Source organism: Eucyclogobius newberryi, unplaced genomic scaffold (genome assembly GCF_026437365.1).
Source record: "Eucyclogobius newberryi isolate DKJ021-1_F unplaced genomic scaffold, fEucNew1.0.hap1 SCAF_21, whole genome shotgun sequence".
Classification (NCBI taxonomy): Eukaryota; Metazoa; Chordata; class Actinopteri; order Gobiiformes; family Gobiidae; genus Eucyclogobius; species Eucyclogobius newberryi.
This window is the reverse complement of record NW_027315846.1, coordinates 13,432,794-13,459,007: the sequence shown is the minus strand read 5'-3', so window position 1 is coordinate 13,459,007 and position 26,214 is coordinate 13,432,794. Positions and strand designations below refer to the sequence as shown.

General features: G+C 39.0%; 2 protein-coding genes across 2 annotated transcripts in view; one reads left to right on the top strand and one right to left on the bottom strand.

Moving 5' to 3' along the window:
- Positions 1 to 66: 66 nt before the first annotated feature.
- On the top strand, positions 67 to 6,162 carry rtn4ip1 (reticulon 4 interacting protein 1). The gene is made up of 9 exons (XM_072458379.1): positions 67 to 519; positions 1,960 to 2,111; positions 2,332 to 2,400; positions 2,989 to 3,113; positions 3,207 to 3,255; positions 3,553 to 3,689; positions 4,294 to 4,477; positions 5,568 to 5,660; positions 5,808 to 6,162. Exons 1-9 carry the CDS (start codon positions 246 to 248, stop codon positions 5,928 to 5,930), a joined length of 1,206 nt encoding a protein of 401 aa, XP_072314480.1. The 5' UTR covers positions 67 to 245; the 3' UTR covers positions 5,931 to 6,162.
- A 5-nt stretch (positions 6,163 to 6,167) lies between these two features.
- crybg1a (crystallin beta-gamma domain containing 1a) overlaps positions 6,168 to 26,214 on the bottom strand; it is a 31,510-nt gene continuing 11,463 nt past the window's right edge. The window contains exons 2-24 of the mRNA XM_072458378.1: positions 25,445 to 25,586; positions 22,195 to 23,534; positions 20,641 to 21,491; positions 18,545 to 20,472; positions 15,818 to 18,238; positions 15,255 to 15,293; positions 15,064 to 15,173; positions 14,797 to 14,974; positions 14,577 to 14,716; positions 13,683 to 13,809; positions 10,141 to 10,176; positions 9,426 to 9,586; positions 9,200 to 9,326; positions 8,968 to 9,113; positions 8,570 to 8,696; positions 8,458 to 8,487; positions 8,278 to 8,387; positions 8,050 to 8,182; positions 7,841 to 7,980; positions 7,577 to 7,700; positions 7,289 to 7,447; positions 6,748 to 6,910; positions 6,168 to 6,639 (exon numbers count right to left, since the gene is read on the bottom strand). Of these exons, the coding sequence (XP_072314479.1) occupies positions 6,551 to 6,639; positions 6,748 to 6,910; positions 7,289 to 7,447; positions 7,577 to 7,700; positions 7,841 to 7,980; positions 8,050 to 8,182; positions 8,278 to 8,387; positions 8,458 to 8,487; positions 8,570 to 8,696; positions 8,968 to 9,113; positions 9,200 to 9,326; positions 9,426 to 9,586; positions 10,141 to 10,176; positions 13,683 to 13,809; positions 14,577 to 14,716; positions 14,797 to 14,974; positions 15,064 to 15,173; positions 15,255 to 15,293; positions 15,818 to 18,238; positions 18,545 to 20,472; positions 20,641 to 21,491; positions 22,195 to 23,534; positions 25,445 to 25,586 (8,821 nt within the window). The 3' untranslated portion in view covers positions 6,168 to 6,550. The remainder of the gene's footprint in view (positions 6,640 to 6,747; positions 6,911 to 7,288; positions 7,448 to 7,576; positions 7,701 to 7,840; positions 7,981 to 8,049; positions 8,183 to 8,277; positions 8,388 to 8,457; positions 8,488 to 8,569; positions 8,697 to 8,967; positions 9,114 to 9,199; positions 9,327 to 9,425; positions 9,587 to 10,140; positions 10,177 to 13,682; positions 13,810 to 14,576; positions 14,717 to 14,796; positions 14,975 to 15,063; positions 15,174 to 15,254; positions 15,294 to 15,817; positions 18,239 to 18,544; positions 20,473 to 20,640; positions 21,492 to 22,194; positions 23,535 to 25,444; positions 25,587 to 26,214) is intronic.

Below are 26,214 nucleotides of genomic sequence, written 5' to 3'. Positions count from 1 at the left end.
ACATTCAGGGGACGACACGGAAGCGGCATGTTACTTAAAAATCATTTTCGAGTAGCTTCTAATTTTTCTAAACAATTATTATGATTTTTTTTAGACAACCAAATCTGCACAGTACGTAATACATATTTTATTTGGGGGGATACTCGTTTCATGCCTGCAAAAAGGTGTTGTTATATGAGCGTTGACATTGCTAGCAGAGTAGCTTTTTGGCTTTCCATTTATTTGTGCCAGGCTGAAGTTAAATTATGAGTATATCAATGCATTTCATTTGTAGAAATAGCGCGTTGCTATTTAAAAATAAGGTGTTATGTCTAAATTCAGTAATTTCCAGAACGAGACAATTCAGTAGTACAAAGAACTGCTTGAATATCATGCCTGCCTGGGTCATAGATAAATATGGGGGTAATGATGTTCTAAGGTTCACCAAAAATGCTGCCTTTCCCATAATAAACTATCCCAACGAAGTGATAGTGAAAGTGTGTGCTGCAGGACTGAACCCTCTGGATGTCAGCATGAGGGGTAAGTTGTCTATTAAGTGCAATATTTATGTGTGTGACTGAAAATCTTAGATAAAAATATTGGAACTCATGGATTGGAAATACATGTCAACATTATTTGTATAACCAATGATCGTGGTCATTTAATATTTAACCTAAAATTGTACCTATTCATTCATTCATTTTTATATATGTTTTTATTTTTAAACATTTATAATTGTACTTCCAGGTTGGACATGAACTGCAGGTATACATAGAGATGATTCCATAGCAGTTAGCAGCCGTAATGTTAATAAGACCCACAAATGCACAATAGTTATGCTTGGGACTAATACAAATACATTATTACACCTTTATTTGTTAAAGGAATGATTTAATCTCTCAGAAAAGTGTGTTTGTAAATATTTTAGATGGAAATTCCTGTATTCATTTCATAGATGTTCAATTAAATTTATTTGCAAGGGCTGAAATCACTAGAGCTGTTGTCTCAGCGGGAGACAGTGAAACCATATTAAAAAATGTTCATGGAAAATTGTCAAATGTCCCAACACATCTGTCCTTAGACCCCCCTGCTCGACAGGGAAAAACTACAAAGCCCAGAAACCTCGAGTTCCACAGTGAAGGAGAGATCCTATTCCCATAGACAGACAGGCTGCAGACGGTCCAGGACTGACGTGCTTAGATTTACAGAAAGACTGGGGCCAGAACCGTCATATGCATGTTTATTTCTTGCTGTTTTTATTTTCTGTCTGATTAATTAAGATAGAGATTTATTGTCATTGTAAGAAATATTATGAAACTTTGAGCAAAACTAATCTAAAATGAACACAACTGATATATAACCACACATTCTTGCATTCATTAAAAAAATGTTTTGGTCATTTCAAGGCCTCTTTATCTTTTTTATTTAATAATTATTTTTGGAAGTATTTAATCAATTAATTGCAACTAATCGATTATTGAAATACTTTTTAATATTCAAATCATTATACTAGTCCACACATTGCCACCAAAACACGCCATGTGCTGAGAGAAGTGGTTTTATGACTTATGAAATCACTTAAGCTTCACCTTGATCTACTTTAGTAAACATTTCATATTCACAGGCATTCTTAATAACTAATTGATTGTTCAAAAATAATAATTTCTAGATTAATAATTTGAAAAAATACACCGTTAGTTAGTTGTACCCATAAATAGAACATCTACTGTAGATTCACTTTTTCTGCTTTCTCTAAATGAGTCATTGGTAAAGGCGGGGGTTTTGGGGCGGGAGCAAAAACAGGAACTGACAGACACATTTCTTAGAATTGGAAAATGTTCTTACTACTATTCTACTACTTTAATCATATTATTAATGTTTTCAATCAATAATACACATTTTCAATACAAATGTAGCAGAATTGTTGTTATGAAATAGTTTGAATACATTTCATATTTTGTGTCTCTTCTCTGTCTTTAGCTGGGTATGGCGCAGCAACTCTGTCAATGAAACGAGATCCTCTTAATATCAAGCAATCAGGCAATGAGTTTCCATTGATTCTGGGACGAGACGTGTCCGGGGTCATCATGGAGTGTGGCCTGGACGTCAAGTATTTCAAAGGGGGAGATGAGGTAAACAAATGCAGTAGACTGACGTGTGCGCACCATTAACCTCAACATTATACAAACAAATAAGCCTAGTGACTCATGTGAACCTTCAGGATTCATATAAACTGTAATCCAGAGACACGCTGGAACATTTACTAGTTATTTTATTTATAATGGTTAAGCAAAGTACCACACACAACATTATGAAGACGTTTGTAATACTTTGGTTGTTTTAACTTCACAGGTTTGGGCTGCCATTCCTCCGTGGAAGCAAGGCAGTTTAGCTGAATTTGTGGTGTTGAGTGGCAACGAGGTATTACTCAAAAACATTGTTAGAAGCTTCTCTAAAGAAGGTGCAGTGTATTCTGTACCTACAATTATTTTGTTGAAACATTGTAATATTAAAATGTCATGATGTTCTCCCTCCATGAAGTTGCTATAGGCATCTTTTGACTTATGCCCTTTTACCCTTAAGTCACTGGTAACACAGATTAAGGTTATAATAATGTGCTATATATTTTAAAGTTTTATAATGCTATACAAACAAAATTAGGTCAATCCAACAAAAATGTGTTCAAACTTAATCATCAGACAAATGAAGACATCGCCTTATACCCTTATTTGAAAGTTTACAGTTTTAATAACTTTTTTCTTTCTTTTTTTCATTTCAAATCAGCTTTTTGTAGCTTTTAGATTTTTTTTAAACTATAAACAACATACTTGATATAAAAATGTTGAATCTTAATAAAAAAAAAAAAAAATCACGATATTTTCTATATATGTTGATGTATTGCCCACCTCTATAACTATCAATAAAGTACCAATAGTTTTCTTACACAATTTGCTTACTTAGCGTACTAGTGGTAATTGCTTATTCTCGTTTTGTACGTGTTGTGTACAGATATCCTTCAAGCCCAAATCACTGAACCACACAGAAGCCGCGTCCCTCCCATACGTAGCAAACACAGCCTGGTCCGCACTGGTCAACACTGGTGGACTCAACAAAGACAATTGTGCAAACAAACGGTCAGTGAACACATGTATTTGACCACAATTTCAGACAAATCCCATTTAGCTTTCTATTGTTTCTTTGTCCTAAATGGAGCTCGTGTGTTGCAGGTTTCTTATTATTGGTGGTGCTGGAGGTGTGGGGACTTTTGCCATACAGGTGATTTGACTATTTTTTTTATCGTAGCGTGTGTAAATTGACTACACTGCGGTTTATGCACCAGTGTCAGACTATCCCACTCTCCATCGTGTGACCTGAACGCTGGCAGCTCACATTACAACGTCATCAAATCAATAATGCATATCTCTGCTCCCCAAACACTCCATAACAAGTTAGTCTAAAGTCAGTCTTTACTTGTGTCTTTTACTGTCTATTTGCCAACACGACACATGAAACTTGGAACAAACGAAACATTTATGAATCAAAATGTTATTCAGATTGTTTATTATGTTGTAGATGCTGAAGGCCTGGGGAGGTCATGTGACTGTTACCTGCTCCCAGAATGCAGAGCAGTTTGTCAGGGGCCTGGGGGCGGACCATGTGGTAGACTACACTGTGGGACCAGTGGAGCAGCCCCTTAGAGCGTTGGAAAAGTAAATATGTCATCTAAAACTTATAAACCAACACAAACTTTCCCTTCATGCATAAATCAACCCTGTTTGTTTGTTTCCATGGTGACAAAATCTTTCGAGTTTCCGTCTCAGGCCCACCTCCCAAAATGATTTGTATACTCTCAGTTATACATTCTCAGTTTAGGTGATTTTTTAAAATGTATTCCTTAATTGAGTTTCTCATTGAACAAAAAATGTAAACATTTTATCCAGCTTTTAGGTTTATAAGTTTACCTTCTGGTTATAATTGATGACATCACACTAGGAAATTACCCAGCAACCACTGGGCAAAACTCATCTAACGTCACAATTTTTCATTTGATAAATACAAATATATTTTGTTGAATTAATATTAAAAAACTTTCTTTTGTGTAAAATATGACTAATGGAATGCGTGTCCCTAGCGTGATGTCACTGTGACTTCATATTTTCTACACAAATAGTGGTGTAAAAATGTATTTCAAAAGTCAAAATGACAAAATCATACAAATCTGTTACACTGCACCTTAAGTTTTTTGTTAAATTTTGGTTTGTTGTGGATAAATCCATGTAATTTAAATATGTATGTTTAAATTTTCTGTGGCAGATTTGACTTAATTCTTGACAACATTGGGGGTGACACGGAGCAATGGGCACTGGATCTGCTTAAACCATGGACGGGTGCAAAGTATGTTACACTCGTCACCCCGTTCCTCCAAAACATGGACCTACTCGGGATTGCAGACGGCATGATGCAGACTGCTGCTACCATGACAACAAAAGCTCTCAAGGTTATCTTAACTATTATTCAAGATCCTGTATATTAGGCAAAACTGGCTTTTTTTTCTGGAAAGCTTTTTTGTTCTTGTTTCTTCATCAAAAAGATACCTCAAGTTATGTGTTTTATTTTACTCACACGTTTCATTCATTCTTCCCTTGAGGAGTAATCCTTACTAGATTATTTAACATGTTTTGGAACGTCTCACTCTTGAGCACCCAAAACCAAACGCCTATGCTAAGGTTGTTTAAAAAGCGTGAATACAATAATTAAACTTACCATACACATGAAAGAATTAAACCTGAATTTATTAAAATATATGTTTGTAGAATAGTCTTTAAAGCCTTTTAATCAGTTCTTAACTCCACCCAAACGGAGTTCTGTTTCAAAGTGAGTAATGCTATACTTTAACACTGTCACTTCCTGTTAATTTGCTAGAAAAGGAACCGTCTCCCATAGTCCAAACAAACTACCCAAACTACAAATTCCTTTAACTTTTTATTGTGAAAGTTGTGAAATTAACACATTCATTTTCATCCCACCATTGTGTCACCTGAGCAGTGTTCTTGTGGTCTACCCTACATGGCTTCCTGTCACTGAATTTGTGAAAAGGGTGCTCAAAACTGCAAATGCTTTGGTGGTTTATGCATCTTTGCCGCCCGTACATCGTCAAGTCTTATGATCCAAGTGTGTCACTGTTTTCAGTTCAGCTATTTTTCAACATTTTATGGAAAATTTGAAGCAACTTCCTTTATTACGATTTTTGCATCATGGTCCCAACGATAAATATTTGTTTCCTGAGGAGTTTTACATTTTAATGGAGTTTTTTAGAGTACAAATGAGGTAAATCGTGGTTACAATTTGGCTATGTGTAAAAATTTGATTTTGTGGAAACAAAATTATTATTTTCTTACCCACGTCATCAGCCAGTCTCTATTATTTTTTACCTTTTGATGTTTGAAATGTTATCTCTAGCTATATTTTCTGCACTGGAAAGGGCAGAATTGTAAAGACGCTTTCAAGGAAAAGTACAGTAAAGCTGCCTGTCAGGTTAATCAACCGAAATTCTATAGCACCATCTGGTGGTTTGTTCTGTTTTTCAGCACCTGACAAAAGGAGTGCACTATCGATGGGGATTTTTTACTCCAAGCGGCCCTGCACTGGACGAAATAAAAGAAATGGTTGATGATGGACAGGTATGATTTACATATAACTCAACTTAATTTAGCTAATAACAAGTCTGATCAAATAAATCAATCAATCCATTGTTTAATAACTGTGAAGCCTCAGCTGCATACGTTCATCTTACACATAATATAATTAAAGTTCCTCTGGTTTCTTAGATCCGACCTGTTGTTGAGGAGATCTTCAGCTTTTCCCAGGTTTCTGAGGCTTTTGAAAAGATGGACAGAGGACACGCTCGAGGAAAAACAGTTGTCCACATCAGTAATCCGGGAGATGACTGATAGCACATGATACACTGTGCTTTTGCTGCTATGAACCTAATGCTGCAAAACATACATTGTTGTTTTTTTCTGTTTGGATGGGATTTATTTTTCTGTAAACATTTCATTGATTTGATTTCTCTGTTATTGCAATATGATGACTTTTGTTTTTGTAAAATAATGACATTGATACATATAAAACAAATTCAAATAAACATATTTAACTTTTTAAATAAAAATGTGACACAGACCATCATTCTGTAGATTTTGTATTTTTATTTTAAGAGAACTGAATTTTATATTTACATATTTACAGTCACAGTGTGGGCAGTGCTATTTTTGAAACTTCAATAACAAAATGCTTGTGTTCCATTATATTTACAATCTTGTCTAATACAATATATTCAAAATGTAAAAACCTAAGGAAATATCAACATTTTACAAAAGGAAACAAAGTACACCACATTTGCATTTCCAGTCGTGGCTTCATGTTTGGCAGGCCTGACATGCACAGAAGTACCACAAGGGGGAGACAAATGCAGCTATAATACAGGGCAGTGTCCTATTACACTGTTAAACATTAGGTTAAAAGTGTTTGGTTTCAAAGGATAAAAAAAAAAAAAACGTATGTGAAGTGGAACTCAGATGACCTCTAAAACCCATCGTTGGTTCAATTTTCTTTCATCAAACTGGTTTAGAATGACCTGATTCTTGTCAAACTGGCGTCCACCTGAAAGGCAATGCCAGGAGTACATTATTAATAGCATTGCACTGCATATTCACTTACCTACGTACAAAACGTAGCAGAAATGAATAACATGGACAAATCATGACTGACCTTTGACCTCCAGGACCAGGTCGCGTTGCAGATGGCAGCGCACTAAACCGTCGGGGGTGAAATTCCACAGTTGATTTTCTTTTCCTTTGTTGGGAGAGACGCACATGCGACTTCCTGCCATCTGCATGCCGCCAGTGGTCTCCAGGAAACAGTGCTCCAACAGCTAAGGGCAACAACAACAATCATTTCATTTGGGTTCTATTTTTCATGTGAAGTTTCGACCTATTTTCATTAGATGACACAAAAGTCTATAGTAAAGAAACAATACATAGTGACCTCTTTAGTCCTTTGGAAGATGCTAGGACGTGTTGTTGTTTCCTTTTTTCCTTTTCCATTGTACTTCCTGTACTTCCTATCACGCCCTTGTTTTCAGATAATTTGCAGGTGCAATTGATATACTATTTTACTGTCTGATTGATGAATTAATAAATGTTGTTAATGTTACTACTACACTGTTAAACTCTCTCTAAGCGAACTCTATTCACTCTCTACTCTCTTTATTTTAAGTGGGTGGTCAGTAACATTATAAAAAGCAGTGTACCTTGCAGGAGAGTTGCCCGTCCTGATAGAGCCACACCTGCTCTAAACCTTCAGTCTCTTCCACAGCTTGAACCCTCATCAGTTTGATGTCGTCCAGTGTCCCAGTCAAGGAGAACAAATGTCCGTTCTCTTTACTTCGCAAACGGAAATACTGCCGCTTCTGTTGGACAAAACAGAAAAAAAAGTTACGTGAATATCATAAAACAAAATCTCAGTGGCTCTTTCCTGGTTGGATAAAGGTCAATAAATAAATAAACTATATATGTCATTGGTGTAGTATCTTGATTACTTGAATTAAAGGCCGCAAAGATCCTATCTGCTTCCATCCACTGAACTGACACCAGTCTTCCACTTGACCAGGCAAAAGAAGCAGCTGTCGACCGCGGTAGTTGCAGCCTTCATATACCACCCACCTGTGGCAAAGTAGACACAACTGTCAGTCTGTTTCACTTATTGAGTAATATGTAAAAGATTATTCCAGGAAACAGAATGATCAATAATTCAAATCATTTTTAGCAAAACCGCAGACGAAAATGTGCTGAAAGACACGTACATTCCCCCTCCCACCACAAGGGAGCGCACACGTCCATCGTGTCCAGCCTTGTTCAGACTCACGCGCCCATTGTCCATCACTATTCTGCGTCCTTTACAACCCGTCTTACTGAATAATACTATGGAAGGCAGAGAAAACTCCTGCGCAGAAAACACAGGGTTAAATCAATGAACCGGTTCTAAACATGTACATATATTGTGAGTACTTACATGTCCAATTGTCTGTAAGGAGCCAATTTTAGTGTCTTTAGACTGGAATCCCATCGCCTCTGAGTTGGGGTACTGTCCCTCCTCTAACACATACATTCTTTGGGTGAACTGGGCCCCTTCATACATCACCCAGCTGGAACACAGAAGCACACGGGTTGAACTTTGCCTTTTAAATGTACTAGTAACACATGCATTTTGTTTCATGTCATTGCTGTGTTTGGGGCCTACCTGCCGCACAGAACTTTACAAGACTGAGGTACAAAGTCATCCAGAGTATCCAAACTATTTTCAAGAAGAATGTGTTGTCCCCGGAAGTCGGGCTCAGAAAACAACTGAACCTGCACAACAAATGAGACAAATCTTTGTGAATCATGATGCATTTGTACACAAAGTAATAACTCGTAGTACCTTAAATTTGGATGTGTTGTCCATTGAATCCTGAGGGACAGATAAGAGAAGAATTATGAAACCACAAAATCCCAGGCAGACTCGTCTAAAATGACTGAACCGTTTTGCTTACGTAGAATACAGGTTGTATGGAGGATATTCTGAAGTTTGGTGATCCCCAGTCTTCTGGACTTGCATAAAGACCTTTCTCAAGGACGTAAAGCTCACCACAGAATCCTGGGTTTTCAAAAGCGACCCAACTGCCACAGACACAGTAAAGTAATTACAGTACTCTTTAAAGTGGACGTTGAGCAAAAACCTCACTGACATGTTTGATAAATGAGTTATGTTAATGCTGCGGGCGATTCTGCAACAGTACAAATGTATGTAACTGTGTTTGTGTAGAGGTGTGTACGTTTCTGTGTATTTAGTGACATAACATTCAGTTAGGTCTCTAGGGTCATTTTCAGAGACACATTAAAGCCTGAACCTCTGTAATTGCACTTTGTGAGTTTGTTTTATAAAACTTACACTCCACTCTGGACGTTGATAGACTGAGTTTTTGTGCTGTGTCCGACAGCATCAAAGTTAAAGATGGGGACGGTCAGGTCTATGTTGAGGCTCAGCTCTTTGAACATCTTGTCCCCAAATAGTTTAATATGAGGTGACGCGAAGTCCTGCAAGAGCGTGTCACATCAAATATCAATATTATGACGAGGTAAATAAATTAAACTAAGCACATCTGGCCTACTTTTGTACTTACAGTGTGAACGGGCCTAAGTGACAGAAGCCCGTCCTCAGCACCTCCCCAGTCACTGCAGTGAGCGTACTCGCCCTCCTCCAAAATGTACTGCTGACCCTCGAAGTCTGCCTCCTGGTATCCAACCCAGCTGCAGAAAACATGACATCAAACCATAGTATGATATCCTGTAGCCATGGCCACGCCTTTTTAAATGATAGAGAAGTCCTGCAGTTGAAATCTGACTCACAGTCCACCAATGATCTTCAGAGAGCCCACTGAAGTCAGGAGTTTCTCGTTCACATCGGGCTGGTCAGTTTGTTCCTCTTCCCGTAGCTCATCGAAACTGTACAGGTCGCTGTCCACCTCGATGCAGTCTCCTTCAAAGTTGGGTTTCTCAAACACCAGAGCCTGAAGAGAGAGAGGAAAGGGTTAAACTTGATCCTCAGCTGGAAGTCTTATCCGTGCGAGTGTGTTTTATGACTTTTCAGCCCTTCCCTGTCCTATGGTGAAATGCTGTTCATCCTGTGTGTTAGAAAATCTTTGCAAGTGTTTAGATTGCTATAAAAAGTTATAATTCATGACATTTATAGGACAAACCATACGGTAAATACACTATCATTATTTCTTAGCAGGCTAGGAAACTATGTTGTGACAGATACTCCATAATTAGCTGTATTTTCCTGTACGATCCTCTTGTTAATCTCACTAGACTACAGACGTGCAATAACAAGCTTCGGTGTTTCTTCACCTGAGATTAGAGCCAACCACACTCTGATGCGGAGCGGATAAATGTCTGTCTGACTTTGTGGCTCACGGTAGAAACCTGTGTGCCAGTCATCCAGAACCTCCTAAATGCTTCTCCTAATCCCAAAACTTTCTGTTGACAGTTCGAGATCCCTGTGGCTCTTCCGTAACAGCAGCTTTAATGTATAGTGTACACGTGAAGCAATCGGCAAACACACCTTAACCTCATTGGGATGATCCACCCTCATGGCTCCCTGTGACAGAAGAAAGACAAAAATACATGTTAACATTCAGTACGGAGCAAAATTATATAATATTAAACTTGACTTTGACTCCAATGTTCTAGATTAAGGGTAATGAGTAAATAACTAGGTCGTTTTATGATTCAAACTGGTTTACGATGTCTTAAATAGTCCTGGATATAACAAGGACAAAGCATGGAGAATCAGTTTTTTTAGGTTTATGCAGCTAATAGTTTGTTTTAGCTGTGCATATGATTTTTTTTGCACAGATATGTCATGATATCAATCTTTAGTGTTAAAGAAATGTACTGATTATTCAAGATTGCTGGCATCATGACCAACAATTTCTCAATTCGCTTACGTTCTCTAATCTAATGTTAACTCTAGTCTAACTGTTACAATTCCTCACTAGCATTACGAATTAAAAAGTAATGATATTGTCACATAAACAGCCAGATAAAAAAGTACAATGGATTGAACAGGAATAGTACTATAGATTGAACAGGAAAAGTACTCTAGATTGAACAGGAAAAGTACTATGGATTGAACAGGAAAAGTACTATAGATTGAACAGGAAAAGTATAATAGATTGAACAGGAAAAGTACTATAGATTGAACAGGAGAAGTACAATAGATTGAACAGGAAAAGTACTATAGATTGAACAGGAAAAGTACTTTAGATTGAACAGGAGAAGTACAATAGATTGAACAGGAAAAGTACTATAGATTGAACAGGAAACGTACTATAGATTGAACAGGAAAAGTACTATAGATTGAACAGGAAAAGTACTATAGATTGAACAGGAAAAGTACTTTAGATTGAACAGGAGAAGTACAATAGATTGAACAGGAAAAGTACTATAGATTGAACAGGAAAAGTACTATAGATTGAACAGGAAAAGTACTATAGATTGAACAGGAAAAAGTACTATAGATTGAACAGGAGAAGTACAATAGATTGAACAGGAAAAGTACTATAGATTGAACAGGAAAAGTACTATAGATTGAACAGGAGAAGTACAATAGATTGAACAGGAAAAGTACTATAGATTGAACAGGAAAAGTACTATAGATTGAACAGGAAAAGTACTATAGATTGAACATGAAAAGTACAATAGATTGAACAGGAAACGTACTATAGATTGAACAGGAAAAGTACTATAGATTGAACAGGAAAAGTACTATAGATTGAACATGAAAAGTACTATAGATTGAACAGGAAAAGTACAATAGATTGAACAGGAAAAGTACTATAGATTGAACAGGAAAAGTACTATAGATTGAACAGGAAAAGTACAATAGATTGAACAGGAAAATTACTATAGATTGAACAGGAAAAGTACTATAGATTGAACAGGAAAAGTACTATAGATTGAACAGGAAAAGTACTATAGATTGAACAGGAAAAGTACAATAGATTGAACAGGAAAAGTACTATAGATTGAACAGGAAAAGTACTATAGATTGAACAGGAAAAGTACTATAGATTGAACAGGAAAAGTACTATAGATTGAACATGAAAAGTACTTTAGATTGAACAGGAGAAGTACAATAGATTGAACAGGAAAAGTACTATAAATTGAACATGAAAAGTACTTTAGATTGAACAGGAGAAGTACTATAGATTGAACAGGAAAAGTACAATAGATTGAACAGGAAAAGTACTATAGATTGAACAGGAAAAGTACTATAGATTGAACAGGAAAAGTACAATAGATTGAACAGGAAAATTACTATAGATTGAACAGGAAAAGTACTATAGATTGAACAGGAAAAGTACTATAGATTGAACAGGAAAAGTACTATAGATTGAACAGGAAAAGTACAATAGATTGAACAGGAAAAGTACTATAGATTGAACAGGAAAAGTACTATAGATTGAACAGGAAAAGTACTATAGATTGAACAGGAAAAGTACTATAGATTGAACATGAAAAGTACTTTAGATTGAACAGGAGAAGTACAATAGATTGAACATGAAAAGTACTATAGATTGAACAGGAAAAGTACTATAGATTGAACATGAAAAGTACTATAGATTGAACAGGAAAAGTACTATAGATTGAACAGGAAAAGTACTATAGATTGAACAGGAAAAGTACTATAGATTGAACAGGAAAAGTACTATAAATTGAACAGGAAAAGTACTATAGATTGAACAGGAAAAGTACTATAGATTGAACATGAAAAGTACTATAGATTGAACAGGAAAAGTACTATAGATTGAACAGGAAAAGTACTATAGATTGAACAGGAAAAGTACTATAAATTGAACAGGAAAAGTACTATAGAACAGGAAAAGTACTATAGATTGAACAGGAAAAGTACTATAGATTGAACAGGAAAAGTACTATAGATTGAACAGGAAAAGTACTATAGATTGAACAGGAAAAGTACTATAGATTGAACAGGAAAAGTACTATAGATTGAACAGGAAAAGTACTATAGATTGAACAGGAAAAGTACTATAAATTGAACAGGAAAAGTACTATAGATTGAACAGGAAAAGTACTATAGATTGAACAGGAAAGTACTATAGATTGAACAGGAAAAGTACTATAGATTGAACAGGAAAAGTACTATAGATTGAACAGGAAAAGTACTATAGATTGAACAGGAAAAGTACTATAGATTGAACAGGAGAAGTACTATAGATTGAACAGGAAAAGTACTATAAATTGAACAGGAAAAGTACTATAGATTGAACAGGAAAAGTACTATAGATTGAACATGAAAAGTACTATAGATTGAACAGGAAAAGTACTATAGATTGAACAGGAAAAGTACTATAGATTGAACAGGAAAAGTACTATAAATTGAACAGGAAAAGTACTATAGATTGAACAGGAAAAGTACTATAAATTGAACAGGAAAAGTACTATAGATTGAACAGGAAAAGTACTATAGATTGAACAGGAAAAGTACTATAGATTGAACAGGAAAAGTACTATAGATTGAACAGGAAAAGTACTATAGATTGAACAGGAAAAGTACTATAAATTGAACAGGAAAAGTACTATAGATTGAACAGGAAAAGTACTATAGATTGAACAGGAAAAGTACTATAGATTGAACAGGAAAAGTACTATAGATTGAACAGGAAAAGTACTATAGATTGAACAGGAAAAGTACTATAGATTGAACAGGAAAAGTACTATAGATTGAGGAATCACTCGTCGTTTCTTCCTACAATTCTCACAATTCTCATTTTGTAGTGTTTATGATTATATTGTGACCTGAAAAATCACACTTATATCAACCGAATAATCTTGTTTTACACTGATTATCATTGTAATTTCAAACATATCTTGTTCTGTGAAGCCCTTTGAATTATTTTGTGTATGAACCGTGCTCTACAACTCGCTTCTCCTTTAGTAACCAATAGCGCTTGGCAAATTAGCGTCAGTTCAAATCAAATAAAAATCATCTAGTATAGTATTTCTTGAACAGTCTTTCCACAGCAGCATCACGACACTAAAACATCTGCTTCTATAGTGTGTGAATGTGAATCTTTGTACCATTCTCAGAGGACGCAGGGATCCGATGAAGGGCTGTGGAAACCCCCAGCTCTGAGGACAGGGGTACTCTCCAGCCTCCAGGACCCCCACAAACCCCCCATACCCTGGATCACTGTACACCAGCCACCTAAGGAGACGGACAGAAAGAACGAGGGGTTTCCAGACAGAATAATTGCATTAACTTTACGTTGAGAGAGAAACTACGCACTGCAGCTGATCGTATGCATTCTTTTATGAACAGAAAACAGATGTTGAAACAGCGAGCCAGGGGCTTTCCAATGTTTTACTGTATCTCATAAGAAAATAAAGATTATGTTTTTTTTAATGACGTGTAAAGCTGGGATAACGGCCCTGTGGAGTGAAAGATGGTTGTGTTTGTGATTAAAAGACTCAAATCGCATGAAACGTATACATTATTAGTGGCGTTTCGATCCTTGATTCTCGATACCGATTTCGATAACACAATTAGGATTTTTTTTAGACAATACATTGACATTTTCAAGACTAAATAATAATACTTTCTTTATCTGACCATATTGGCCTATAATAGTTCTGATAAAGCTCCAGATCCTTCGAAAACTCTTCAGTAAAGGTCAAATATTGTCCTCCTAATGAGATTTTTGGTATCAATATTGCACAAATAGTATCTAGTTTTGATACTAGTAACAGTTAGCATCTGATTTTCGATCATTTTGACAACTCTAGTGTAGGGAGAGAAGTTGCCATCGTTGTCTCAAATGTATGCCTTACACCAGTGGTTCTACATATTTTCTCACCACTCACCACTAAACCTACCACCTAAACTTGGATTATTCCAGGTGTAAATTTGTGCTAAATCTGGTCTAGAAGTTCTAAACAAGGAGCTACTGCAAATATTTATAGAACAGAACTTACACTCCAGAATGGACCTTGATGGAGCCGGTGCTTTGTGGAATCCCATAAGAGCCGATCTCTTCAGCCTCATCCTGGTAGGACATCATAATCCCCATCCCGTTGACCTCTGAGAACAGGTCGATCCTGGGCACAGTGTAATCCTAAAACACAAAACCGCATCACATTATAACTAAATCAAAATAACACAATACGTCAAAATCATGTGATAAAGCGTCCTTACCCTCACTGCCAGCTTTATGGACCCTATGACCATGGGCGCTGTGGGCACATGCTGAGCTAAGCTTTCAGGTGGCACTGGCGGTTCCTCTTCTGCCCACATGTTCACTATCTGCTCTGTGGTGCCTTCGTCCAGGGCAATGGTACGACCTTGGAACCCGGGCTTCTCATACAGCAGCCAGCTTTCAAAACAAACCAGAATTCACGTGTTATTATCATTATTAGCGTTACGTTCACATTAAAAACAAGCCAAAATGAGCAGTATTTGTACCATCCTCTGATGACTCTGACAGTGATGACAGGTGACAGCTTTAGTGAAGTGGCATCCTCCATGTTGCGGAACAATTCAAAGGCTTTCCCTGCTTGTTCTTGTATAACAATCTAGAAAATCGTGACATAATGTATTAAAAAACAATGTAACAACCACATTTGCTGACACAAAATTGCGCAAATTAGACATACTTTTCCAGGTCTTTTGTGAACGCCTTTAATGACTGGAATCTGTAAAGCAAAATGTGTTTTATAAAAGAAGCTTGAACTCAGTGAGGACGATGTTTGAATAGTTATGAATAGTTATGTTTGAATGTTATTTGAATGTATTTAAATGATGTATCTAGACTAGTCTAGTCTAGATCGATATCTTTGGCTTTTCATCTTATAGACAAAATGTTCAGAGTGAAGTTCTGAAAATGAGTCATTTTTTTGTGAAACAGGAAATGAAAGTGAGGTTACCATGGATATGAGTCTCTCGCATCTTTAAACGCAACAGTTGAGGTTTAATTCAGACATATTGTGAAACGAATCACAAAAATGCAGAAATATCACCTAATTCCCTTATTTGAGAGTTTACAACGTAACCTTTTTCAGATCATTTCTTAATATAAATGATACAAACAGCATTCAGGACATGATCTAAATGTCAATAAATTGCACACCTCTGGCAAACAGAACTTTGAAAAGCCTGTGAATACTGTATCTGACGCCCCACTATCTGTGTGAGTGAATACAGTATATCTGATCCTTACCTTTGTCCTGGTCCTGGTCCTGGTCCTGGTCCTGGTCCTGGTCCTGGTTAGAGACGACTGGCAGGTGAACTTTGGAGCTGAGGCAGGTGTTGTAGGACTCTTCAGCGCTGCATCCTGTTCACTTTTATCAGATATTATCGCCTGGCTCTTTGTAACACCTGTCCCATGATCCATCTTTGGTTTACTAGCCTCCTCCGAACTCTTAAGAGCCTCCGGTTCACCCTTCTTCTCGAGGTACTTTTCTAAATGCTCTGGAAGTTGGACCTCTGTAAAGACTGGGAACTGTGGAGCAGAAGAGGGACTAAAGGCTGACTCACTGTTGACACTGCTCTCACTTAAAGACGAGAAAGGTACGCCTTGATCCGAAGTCCTCACGCCCTCGTTATCAGCTCGGACGTCAGACAGCGGGGGCAGGACTAACGTCTTCTCTGCGGCGGGTACGTCCTGTTGTTGACCCGCAGGTTGAATGCCGTTCGGGGCAGGGGAAGGGTCCTCTTTGTGGTTCCTGCTGGACCTGGGGGTTGACAGAAGGCTGGAGAGAATGGACATCCGGCCCAGTCGAGAGGGACGCTTCCCAACCCCATTGTTTACGCCGTCCTCTTGCCCAGTTTCATTCAGAATCCACTCTTCCACTGCACTTTTGCCGTTCTCCTCAATTAAAGGCTTGTCTTCGTCTGTTTTTTGATTCTGTGAAGCGTTTTCTTGACTTTGTTCCTCTCTCGCCGCTGCTTGTTGTTTGATCGTCATGGCTGGGGACAGATCCTTGAAGAAATCGTTTTTTCGTAATCCAATACGGAATTTCTCGGGATCGAACGTTTTCTCCAAGTTAACCTCCTTGATGGCGGGCATTACAAACGGCAGGGACAGGTTCTTCTTCCCCCTGTGTCTCCTTGGGGGTAGTGAGAACGGGATGCCGCCTTCTTGGATGCTTTTGACGAAGTCTTCCAGATCGTCCGACTCCAGCGACTCGTCCTCGCTGGTCGAAGCGTCCAGTCTGCGCTTGTGCTCTTTCTTTCGCCGACGTTTCTGACCGTGTTCCACGTCCAGCCAGCCCGATGGAGAATCCTTTATCGCCGATGACGCTTTGCCAGATAATTCACCTTTTAATGGTTCTGACCAGTGATTTACAGATGCGTTTCCTGATATCGCCGGTTTCACAGTTTCAGTCGTTTTGGTTATTTCCTTGACGTTCAGGTCGTGTTTGCACATCTTTATGATAATCTTTTCGACAAAGACTCCATCCTCCTCTTCGTCCTCGTTCTCATAAAGTCGGGACACAAGTTTTTTGAGTCCCTGACCATCATTGACGACATATGTGTTTTGTTTCATGGGAGAAGTCTCATATATTTGATCAAAAACCTTGATTTCTGACTCTGCATTAAGTCCTGGTGCGTCACTGTTACTGTGAGGTCTTTCTGATGCTTCTTTTCCAATCTTACTTTCATTTTCTTTGTCTTTTTCCAAAGTCTGAGCTTGTTTCATTCCTTCTAGAGGCGGTCGTTTCGCCAATTCACTTTCACCTTCCGCACTTTGGGTTTTGCTCGGTTTGTCTAGCTTAATATCTTCAGTCGCTAATTTGATGTCGCTCTTTTGGTTCTCTTTGTTGAAACGCTGGGACTCTGGTTCTTTGAGTTCTTGACCATCACTGATTAAAGATGCACTTTGAGACTCCAGTTTGCTCACCTCACTTTCTCTCTTTGTTTTATCAGTCCGAGCTTCACTTCTGATTTCTTGCTCAGCTTTTAATCGAGGTTCTTCAGTGTTATCGTGAGCTTTTTCCGATGTTTCATTTCCAATTTTACTGTCATTTTCTTTGTCTTTTTCTAAAGTCTGTAGTTGTTTCGTTCCTTCTCGAGATGGGGTAATTTTGTCTTCTTTTTTCTGATCTTCACAGGGCGAGTTAATTTCAATTTTAGATTCTGATACTTTATGATCATCCTGGAGACTTTTTGTAGATTTCTCTTGTTGGTTGTCATCTTTACTTGAAACCTTTGAACGCTCCACAGCAACAGTTACTTTTAAATTGCTGTCTTTACTTTCAACAGCTCTCGACTCTTGTTCTTGCAGGATAACTTTACAATCAGAATGTACAATGTCGCTTGGTTGTTTCGCTAATTCATTTTCACCTTCCTTACTTTTTGTTGTGCTCAGCTTGTCTATCTTAATATCTTCAGCCGCTAATTTGATGTCGCTCTTTTGGTTCTCTTTGTCGAAAGGTTGGGACTCTGGTTCTTTGAGTTCCTGACCATTACTAATTAAAGATGCACTTTGAGACTCCAGTTTGCTCACCTCACTTTCTCTCTTTGTTTTATCAGTCTGAGCTTCACTTCTGATTTCTTGCTCAGCTTTTAATCGAGACGCTTCCGTTTTACCGCGATCTTTTTCCAATGTTTCTTTTTCAATCTTACTTTTATTTTCTTTGTCTTTTTCTAAAGTCTGTAGTTGTTTCGTTCCTTCTCGAGGCGGGGTCATTTTGTCTTCTATTTTCTGATCTTCACACGGCAAGTTAATTTCAATTTTAGATTCTGATACTTTAGGTTCATTCTGGAGACTTTTTATAGATTTCTCTTGTTGGTTGTCATCTTTACTTGAAACCTTTGAACGCTCCACAGCAACAGTTACTTTTAAATTGCCGTCTTTACTTTCAACAGCTCTCGACTCCGACTCTTTTAATCCCGGCGCTTCGATGTTACTGTGCTCTTTTTCAATCTTACTCACATTTTCAAGTTTTTCTAAAGTCTCCGGCGCGTTATTTTCTTGTAGAGGCGCCTTTATTTTGTCTTCTGTTTTCCTTTTTTCACCTTGACAAATCATTTCCATATTGGATCCTGTTAATTTAGGTTCCTTAAGTCTAATAGATTGTGGGTTTTCATCTTTACTCCACACCTCTGAACTCTCAACTTTACTTTCAACAGGACTAGACACTTCTGCTTGCTTGCTGGCTTCACTATCAGCAGAGTCGCTTGGTCGTTTTGCTATTTCACTACCACTTTCATCCCTCTTTGTTGTGCTCAGTTTTTCCACCGTTGCCGTCGTATCTTCGGTCACTGATTTCACTTTGCTCTCTAATGATTCCACATTCAGATTTCTAACTTCTGATTTGCTTCTCACAATCTCTGCTTTTCCTTGAACAATCGTGGCCTTCTGCTCTAGTTGGTTGCTAACAACATCTCGACTTTCATCCGTTGTCATTTCTTTTGAATCACTGATTGAGCTTGTCATTGTTTCACTTTCAGCCGTGACAGGTTTAGATACTTGAGACAGTCCAGCGTTAATAATTAACTCTGTATTTAACTCTGTGGCGGTGCCGCTCTTTTCCACGCTTTCTAATTTCTCATTTACAGATATTGAAGTCTGAGCTGGTGTATTGCTCATTTCCGCTTGAGGTGTTTCCTGGGTTATAATCGTGTCTGTTTTGTTCACAGTCATTGCACGCTCACCCTCTTTTATAGGCAAATGTATTTCTTTATCGTTTTTATTTTCTTTCAAATTGGCCTCGGTTTTTTGTGCAAGCTCATCAAGTTTGACCTCTAATTCCAATCGTTTTCCTTCTTGAACCTTCGAAATCTCCGTCTGTAGTTTGGACAATTCTGATGATGAATGTGATGTCTTATCTTGCAATGAAGTGGATTTGTTGACTGTTTCCACACTCTCATTGGGCACTGCTTTGCTACTAATTTCTGAGCGCTTGATTTCAGGCTGTGACTCACTCTTTTTTGTAACATCCTCGAGCAGAAAAATGGACTCTTTGTGCTGCACATCAGTTGGCGCCTCGCTGACAGTCACACTTTGAATGTCCAAAATACCAGAGGCTTTCAGGCCAGAAGTGTCCTTAGAACTTGTGTCTACTAAATCCTTTTTCGCAGAATCAGATAACACTGCTTGTTCTGGTGCCAGCGCTTGGTCGTTTGACTGTTGCTGCACATTACGGCGACAAACTGAGTCTTTTTCCACTTCACTTGTCGCTTCTGGTGAGCATGTAGATGACAAAGCAGCTTCCTGATCAGGTTTAATGTCGCTGTGGCTCTCGTCACGCGCAGCAGGTTTGGCGTCGGTGTCTGTTTCATCCTTTGGGGTTTTTACTGTGGCCTGCGTTTCCGCATCCGAAGAATCTAGATTTTCCGGAATTAGTCTCTGTTTTTTATCATCTGTTTTAGAGGCATTTTCTTTTGAATGTAAGTTACCCTCGGGGACAGAGCCACTCCCATCCTTAAAAGCATTTTTATTGCATTTTTCTGTTGACAAAATCTCTTCTTTTGCAGATTGGTTTGTGCTATCTCGTGACTTCATTTCCTTTTTCACTGTTTCATCAGTTGCAGTGGTGTTGTCAATATTTGAAGTGTCAGCTTTGGTTAATAAATTGCTATTATTGTCCTTTTCCACGTTATCCATTAAAATGTCAGATCCTTTGACAGGCGACTCCTTCTGTTTGGATGTAGGTGACAAAGGCGTTGTCGCCGAGACTCTTTTTGATTTTGGTTTGGAGATTTTCTGGCCGAGCGTTGGAAGTTTACTGGCAGATGACGGGAGCTCCACTGGTTCCTTCTTTTTTCCGTATTTTGACTCACTAATCCTGGAGGATGTCGGCTTGGGCGGAGAGCCAGTTGTGTCATCTTCACTGATTCTTCTGGACAGGTGTCTGGATGATGTGATTCCTATTGGGAACAAAGCAAAAAAAGGATCGCAGTGTTAGTGACGAATGCAGTGGCTTACATGTCAATATAAAGGAACACAAAAAAGCATCACAAAAAGAAGAGGAAAAGGAAGGAAACGTGGCTTTTGTCAATAAACTATATGCCGGAGCATGTTCAGACTTAACGCACCTTTGTCGGGACTTTCAGAAGGCTGTGTCTCGGTTGGTGAAAGCACTTCCTGATTCTCTTCACTCTTCTTTCTGATTGAAGGTTTCTGATTCTGAGGTGTGACAGGCAGCCGGCTTCTTGAAGTTGGGAGAGACTTATTTTCTGCTAAGCTGCTTGCATTCTTTACACTATTGTCCCTCTCCAAACCATTCACAAGATTCACACTGGCATCGCCTTCATTTGACTTTTCACTGATGGTTTTTATGGTGGTCTTGTGCGCTGCTTTCGAAGGGGAAATCTCTCCTCTTTTTCTGACTTCTTCAATAGAAGACCCTCTTTCCGGTTTGGTGCTGACCGGAGATTTGACAGGTTCTTTGGTCCTGATTTGTCTCTTGACTTTGGAACTTGACACAGCTGCCTCAGAGGTTTTATTCGGAGTGATCGGGGATGTTAAGCTTTTAGGAATTCTAGTCTTTGAAGAAGAATGTTGGTCCTTTGAAACAGTTCTGTCATTGCTGCTCTCTCTCTGAGTTTTGGTATCTTTCTTTGCGGCTGTATCTGTGGATACTTTTGCCTTTGTCGTCATAGTTTTAGCCCCGCCTCCTGATGTAGCGGATGGACTCTGAAGACCCGATGTCCTGCCTGGTGTAGTGGAAGCCTTTTTAGCCTCTTGGCCTAGCGATAGCTGGGGTTTAGCTCGGTGCATATCAGCAAATACAGAGGGGTCGTCAAAGTCCGAGGTCTCAGAGTCGGTCTTCTCAATCACTAACAGGTCTTCTGTTCTGAAACTAAACTGTGAAGTATCATCTGCTGCCCTGGGATCCGGCTTGGACTCTTCAATGACATCATCTTTAACAGGAGAAGCTGGTGGTCTAATGGGACAACAGAGACAGACATATGAAATTATACAAAAAGATAATGACTCAAACATACACATACAAGAGTAAACAACAATAATAAAACACAAATGGTAATGTTAAAATCTGTCTATATAAAATTGAGTTGCATATTGTATTGCATTATAACTATCCACCAATTAAAACAATTCTCAACTTAAATAAAAACATAAATTGGAAATAGCATTACCCATTTCTTTAGAACTGACCGAGTACAAGTTGGATCCAACAATGCCATTCACATGCCAAGCTGCAATTCATTTTGTGAGGCCACACCTTTTACCTATATGTGTGATTGTAGTCATGCAAACGCAAGTCAAACAGGGCAGTACTCTAAGCGGTTGCCTGTCAACTTTTGTAACCAATGACTTATTCAGAATGGCAAAGCACAACTGCTATAGACCTTCCTATTAAACTTACAAGACAATATAAAAGTAGGTTTGAATATTGTGATTCAAGCTGTCAACTGCATGGGTCCGTGTGGTCTGACTGAAAGCTATGTGTATGAATATTTCAGTGTTTTCTGCAGCAGTGTGTGTATTGTTCTCTGCTGGTACAAAGGAGCATGGGAACTCAGTGCTCGGGTTGCACACAGCTTTGCTCTCTGTGCTTACTTTTCCATCAGGATCAAAGGAGGTTTTCAACAATAACCACAGCAAAATAAAAAAAATGTACTTACAACTTAGCCTTGCTTCTGTCCACAGCCTTTGAATTTGTGCTCTGCTCCTCTTCTGCTGTTTTGTACTCGTCGGAGCTGCTCTCGGAGCTAATGTTCACCCTGTGGGCAAAGAAGCTGTGTTTTGAAGGCAGGCTCACTGTCTTACGTGTGACGTGGACTTCGTCTGGAGATGTCTCTGTAATAGATTTGAGTTTTGAGCCAGTGCCAGCACCGGTGCTCCCTGGTTCTGGAGAGGCTCTGTGAGACTCTTGGGTGGGTGCGAGCTCTGGCAGGCTGCCACTTGATGGTGCGCTCACTCCGTGGGTGGCTGGACTGTCAGTGGCACTCTGACTAACTGAGTCATCCTCAGGAATGACTGTAACAGGTATAGCCAGCACAGGAGGAGAGTCCGCTTTGGAGCCCTCCTCCGATCCTCTGATTAAACCATCTGTCTTCCCCTCCCTGCTCCAGTCCTCCTCTCCCAGGTGCGTTTCCACCCATATGGCTTTGACAAGCACAGGGGACAGGGCAGCCTCATCCTCCCGGTGTGAAGAGCTCACTGCAACAGCTTCCTCTACGGCACTGCTACCTGCCCCAGTCTGTTTAACATCTTTAGAGCTGTCGGTTAGCACATGTGATTGATCCTGCCGTGGGCTGAAGGGTTGAGGTGTGGATGAATGACTCGCTAAAGTTATTCCTGACAGACTTGTGCTGTGTCCATTCCCTCCTATCTTCACTGAGCTCTTCTTTGTTGCTAGACTGATGGATATGAGGTTGGGCGACTTTGGGGGCTCAAGGTTGTTTGATAAAGTGCTTGTAACTGTAGTTGGTGTGAGTCTTTGCACCGCTCTCTTGCTTTTTTTCTCCTCCGTGTGGATGTGTTCTTCCAGATGAACATGCAGCCTCTTGTTCACCTCCTCTACGACTGAGTCAGTAAATCCTAATGCAGCGTTTGACCCAGCGTTGGGTAGAGTGCCAGTCTCAAACGTGGAAGAAGTTACGTTCTCAAAATTCCCCTCTGCGGTGCTAACCTTGCATATTGACACCTCCCGCACGCTGCTTTTTCCACTGCTGCTGCTGTCGGCAAAGGGCAGCTCCGAGTTACCTGCCAGAACAGACACCAGACTGGTGGTGCTGGACGTCTGACTGAGACTATCGCCACATTCTGCTCCTTTCTTTACATCGTGCAGACTGGCTTTGGGAGACTGAGTTGGTGTCTTTAACCCATCATCGAGAAACTGGAGTGATCGTGGAGACAGAGGGGACTCGGCGTCTGAAGGAAGTCTGCTGCTGGTCTTCCTCTTCTTGTGGTTAAAAAAACTGCTGATGCGGTCCAACACTCCCTTTTTGTCATCCGAATTCTGAAAGAAGAACAGACAAAACACAGCAGATGAAAGTGGGACAGCACATGCCACACCCTGTCTATGGATTTACTAAAGAAGATAAAACATACAGACAGTGCTGTTCTTAATTACTTAAACCACACATACTTCAAAGACTAACAACAAGTTCAATAAGAGAAAAGTCAGTAAGTTGTTTAATTCTTAAGCAAAGACATACTTCCAGTCAATCACTGAAAATGAAAGGCTAATAAGTAACTTAACACATAAAACGTCTATTTGGTACAAGGGTCAGCTGAATGAGGAAGCAGTCTTGGTATAAAGACAGTTCTACAGCTAAATTACAAATAAAAGGAAAAGAGAAGTGTTTAAAGTTACGAGGAAGGAGAAATACAGACAAGCCCTCCAAAAGGTTTACGGCAAACAATGGAAACTCTAAGCCCGCGCACACGGCTTGCAAAATCACGCTCAAGTGAACACATGTACCGACAAGTCAACATTAAACAACATCAACATACCATTGGCACTTAAGGATACTGGAGAAGTTAAATACACTAATATTTCCACAAAATAACAAATGTAGAGATGAAATTGAGCCCAAAAAGTAGTCCTGTGCGGTCTCCTTGCACACACTGGTCCAGCATGCGATGGATGTCTCTCTGGTTTGAGTGCTCGTTTCACTCCAAGGTATGATAATTTGCATCCGAGCTCAGAGACAGGTCACATGGTAAACAGTCCCCGATCCTGGTAAAATGAAAGGGTGTGGATAGAAACCCGCCCTTCCTTGTTCTAAAGCAAAGCAAATTCATAACAATCTGTTATCTCCAGTGCCCCATGTGTCAGAGAGAGGTCTGCCTTTATTGGCAATGAATCATAAACCTATAGTGCATATGTTTATTTTCTATATGTTTGCTCTAAACACACCGACTGTACCCAGACTGGTACAACAAGCTACAGCCCAGTTTAACTAGAATCTAAACACATTTACTGAACAAACATTTTAAGGTCAGTAGCTCGGTTTACAGGAACCTGTCGACTCTTTAAGTGGCTTTTGTCTATTTTTTGGTCAATATGTACTGACCCTGGATCTTTGATGATAATAAAAAAACACACAAACAGTAGATATGAACTCATTTAGTCCAACTTGGCCATTAACAATAGCCTTGTAATTTTGTGTGAAAACGTGCATTTCTAGCAATGACCGTGTACATGACTGACCCCACTCACAAAAACAGGTTCTTCTCATTCAGAAAAGAAATCCCGGAGGATTAATGATTGCAAAGAGGAGGAGCCTGGAAACATTAAACTTGTCAGGTTTGTTTACACTACGAGTGTCCCCTACAGGCAGAAACAGGAGATGTCAACAACAAACATGGCTGGGACATGGCTGGGACAATATAATAACTCTGCGAGGGGGACAGGAAAAGACTCAGCACTTATAATATTTAAATAGATGACTTCATGATCATAATAAACTAAAGTAATTATTAATGTCAACGTTAATGTTCAAATTTCTTCTAAGGGTGTTCTATAAAGTTTTAAACAGTATTCTAAAGGAGTCTCTAACATATGGTGCACATTTTCTATAAATAAACCAACAAAAACACATTTTTATGAGTATATTTCATAGTTTCAATAAAATTTAAATAATGCAGCTGAAATGCAAGTAATTGTCTGCGTCAGCTAAACAATCAATAACTTTATACTTAGAAAATGTGGTTTAAATCTTACATATTTCTTAAAAGCTAACAACAGCCCTCATATTTTTTATGAACTGTACAATGATCTGCTCCACGCCCACAAACGAACAACATGCACTCTGTCCTGAAACATGCAGAGGGTCACACATGTGCAGAGACCAGATGGAACTACAAATACTGCATAGATTCACAGGATTTGAAGTAAAGTATGTTCACTGTAAAATGACTAACCTTGAAGTATTTGGATGGCGACTTTGGGCTTTGCGGCGAGCTCATGTCGAAGCTGATCATGGAGGTGCTCTCACTCTGAAGGTCCCAGTCCAGCTCTGTGCGGTAACTACATTCAGTGGAAATGCTCATCTGGTCGTAGCTCCTGAAGGAGAGAGGCAGGAAGTGCAGAGGGGGAGGCAAAGGGGGAGGCAGAGGGGCAGAAAGGATATTAGCTCACTGCCTTTTGTTTCTCTTGGACAAAACACAGTCAGTAGTTATGTCTGTTTTCATAAATACCTATAACTTATAAGGATTAAGAAGGACATGGTAGACCAATGTTTTGGTATTTGCTCGCAATTTTAACGCAGCTAAATGTGCCTGTATTAACCCTGCGACGAGCTGACCCCTGTCCAGGGCGCCTAAGGCCCAAAGTCACTGGGACAGGCTCCAGTCACCCACGACCCCGAACGGGAACAAGCGGTAGAAAATGAATGAATGAATCGAGTGCCATTTACACTCCCGGTGGACTGCACGTGGGTACAGTTTGTGTACTGCAACTGTACTTTTGTTATTTTATTCTATTTTAAATCATTTATAAATGTTTTGGCTTACATACATTTCATTTAATAAATAATTAATTTAACTTTGTATTAAATGTCAAAATAAAAAATATTATTATTATTATATCCCAATATTCAGCATGTTATATTTGTGGTAGAGGGTCTGCCACATGCTTGTCTCCATGGAGATATTGCTTTGCCTAGCTAGAACAGTTACAAATTAAAGTTATC

Excerpts from the sequence above, each read along its gene's own strand:
- rtn4ip1 (XM_072458379.1), top strand. The coding sequence starts at position 246 with ATGAGTATATCAATGCATTTCATTTGTAGAAATAGCGCGTTGCTATTT. Across the intron at positions 2,401-2,988 it reads TGGTGTTGAGTGGCAACGAG|ATATCCTTCAAGCCCAAATC; the intron begins GTATTACTCAAA and ends TGTTGTGTACAG. Across the intron at positions 5,661-5,807 it reads AAATGGTTGATGATGGACAG|ATCCGACCTGTTGTTGAGGA; the intron begins GTATGATTTACA and ends CTGGTTTCTTAG.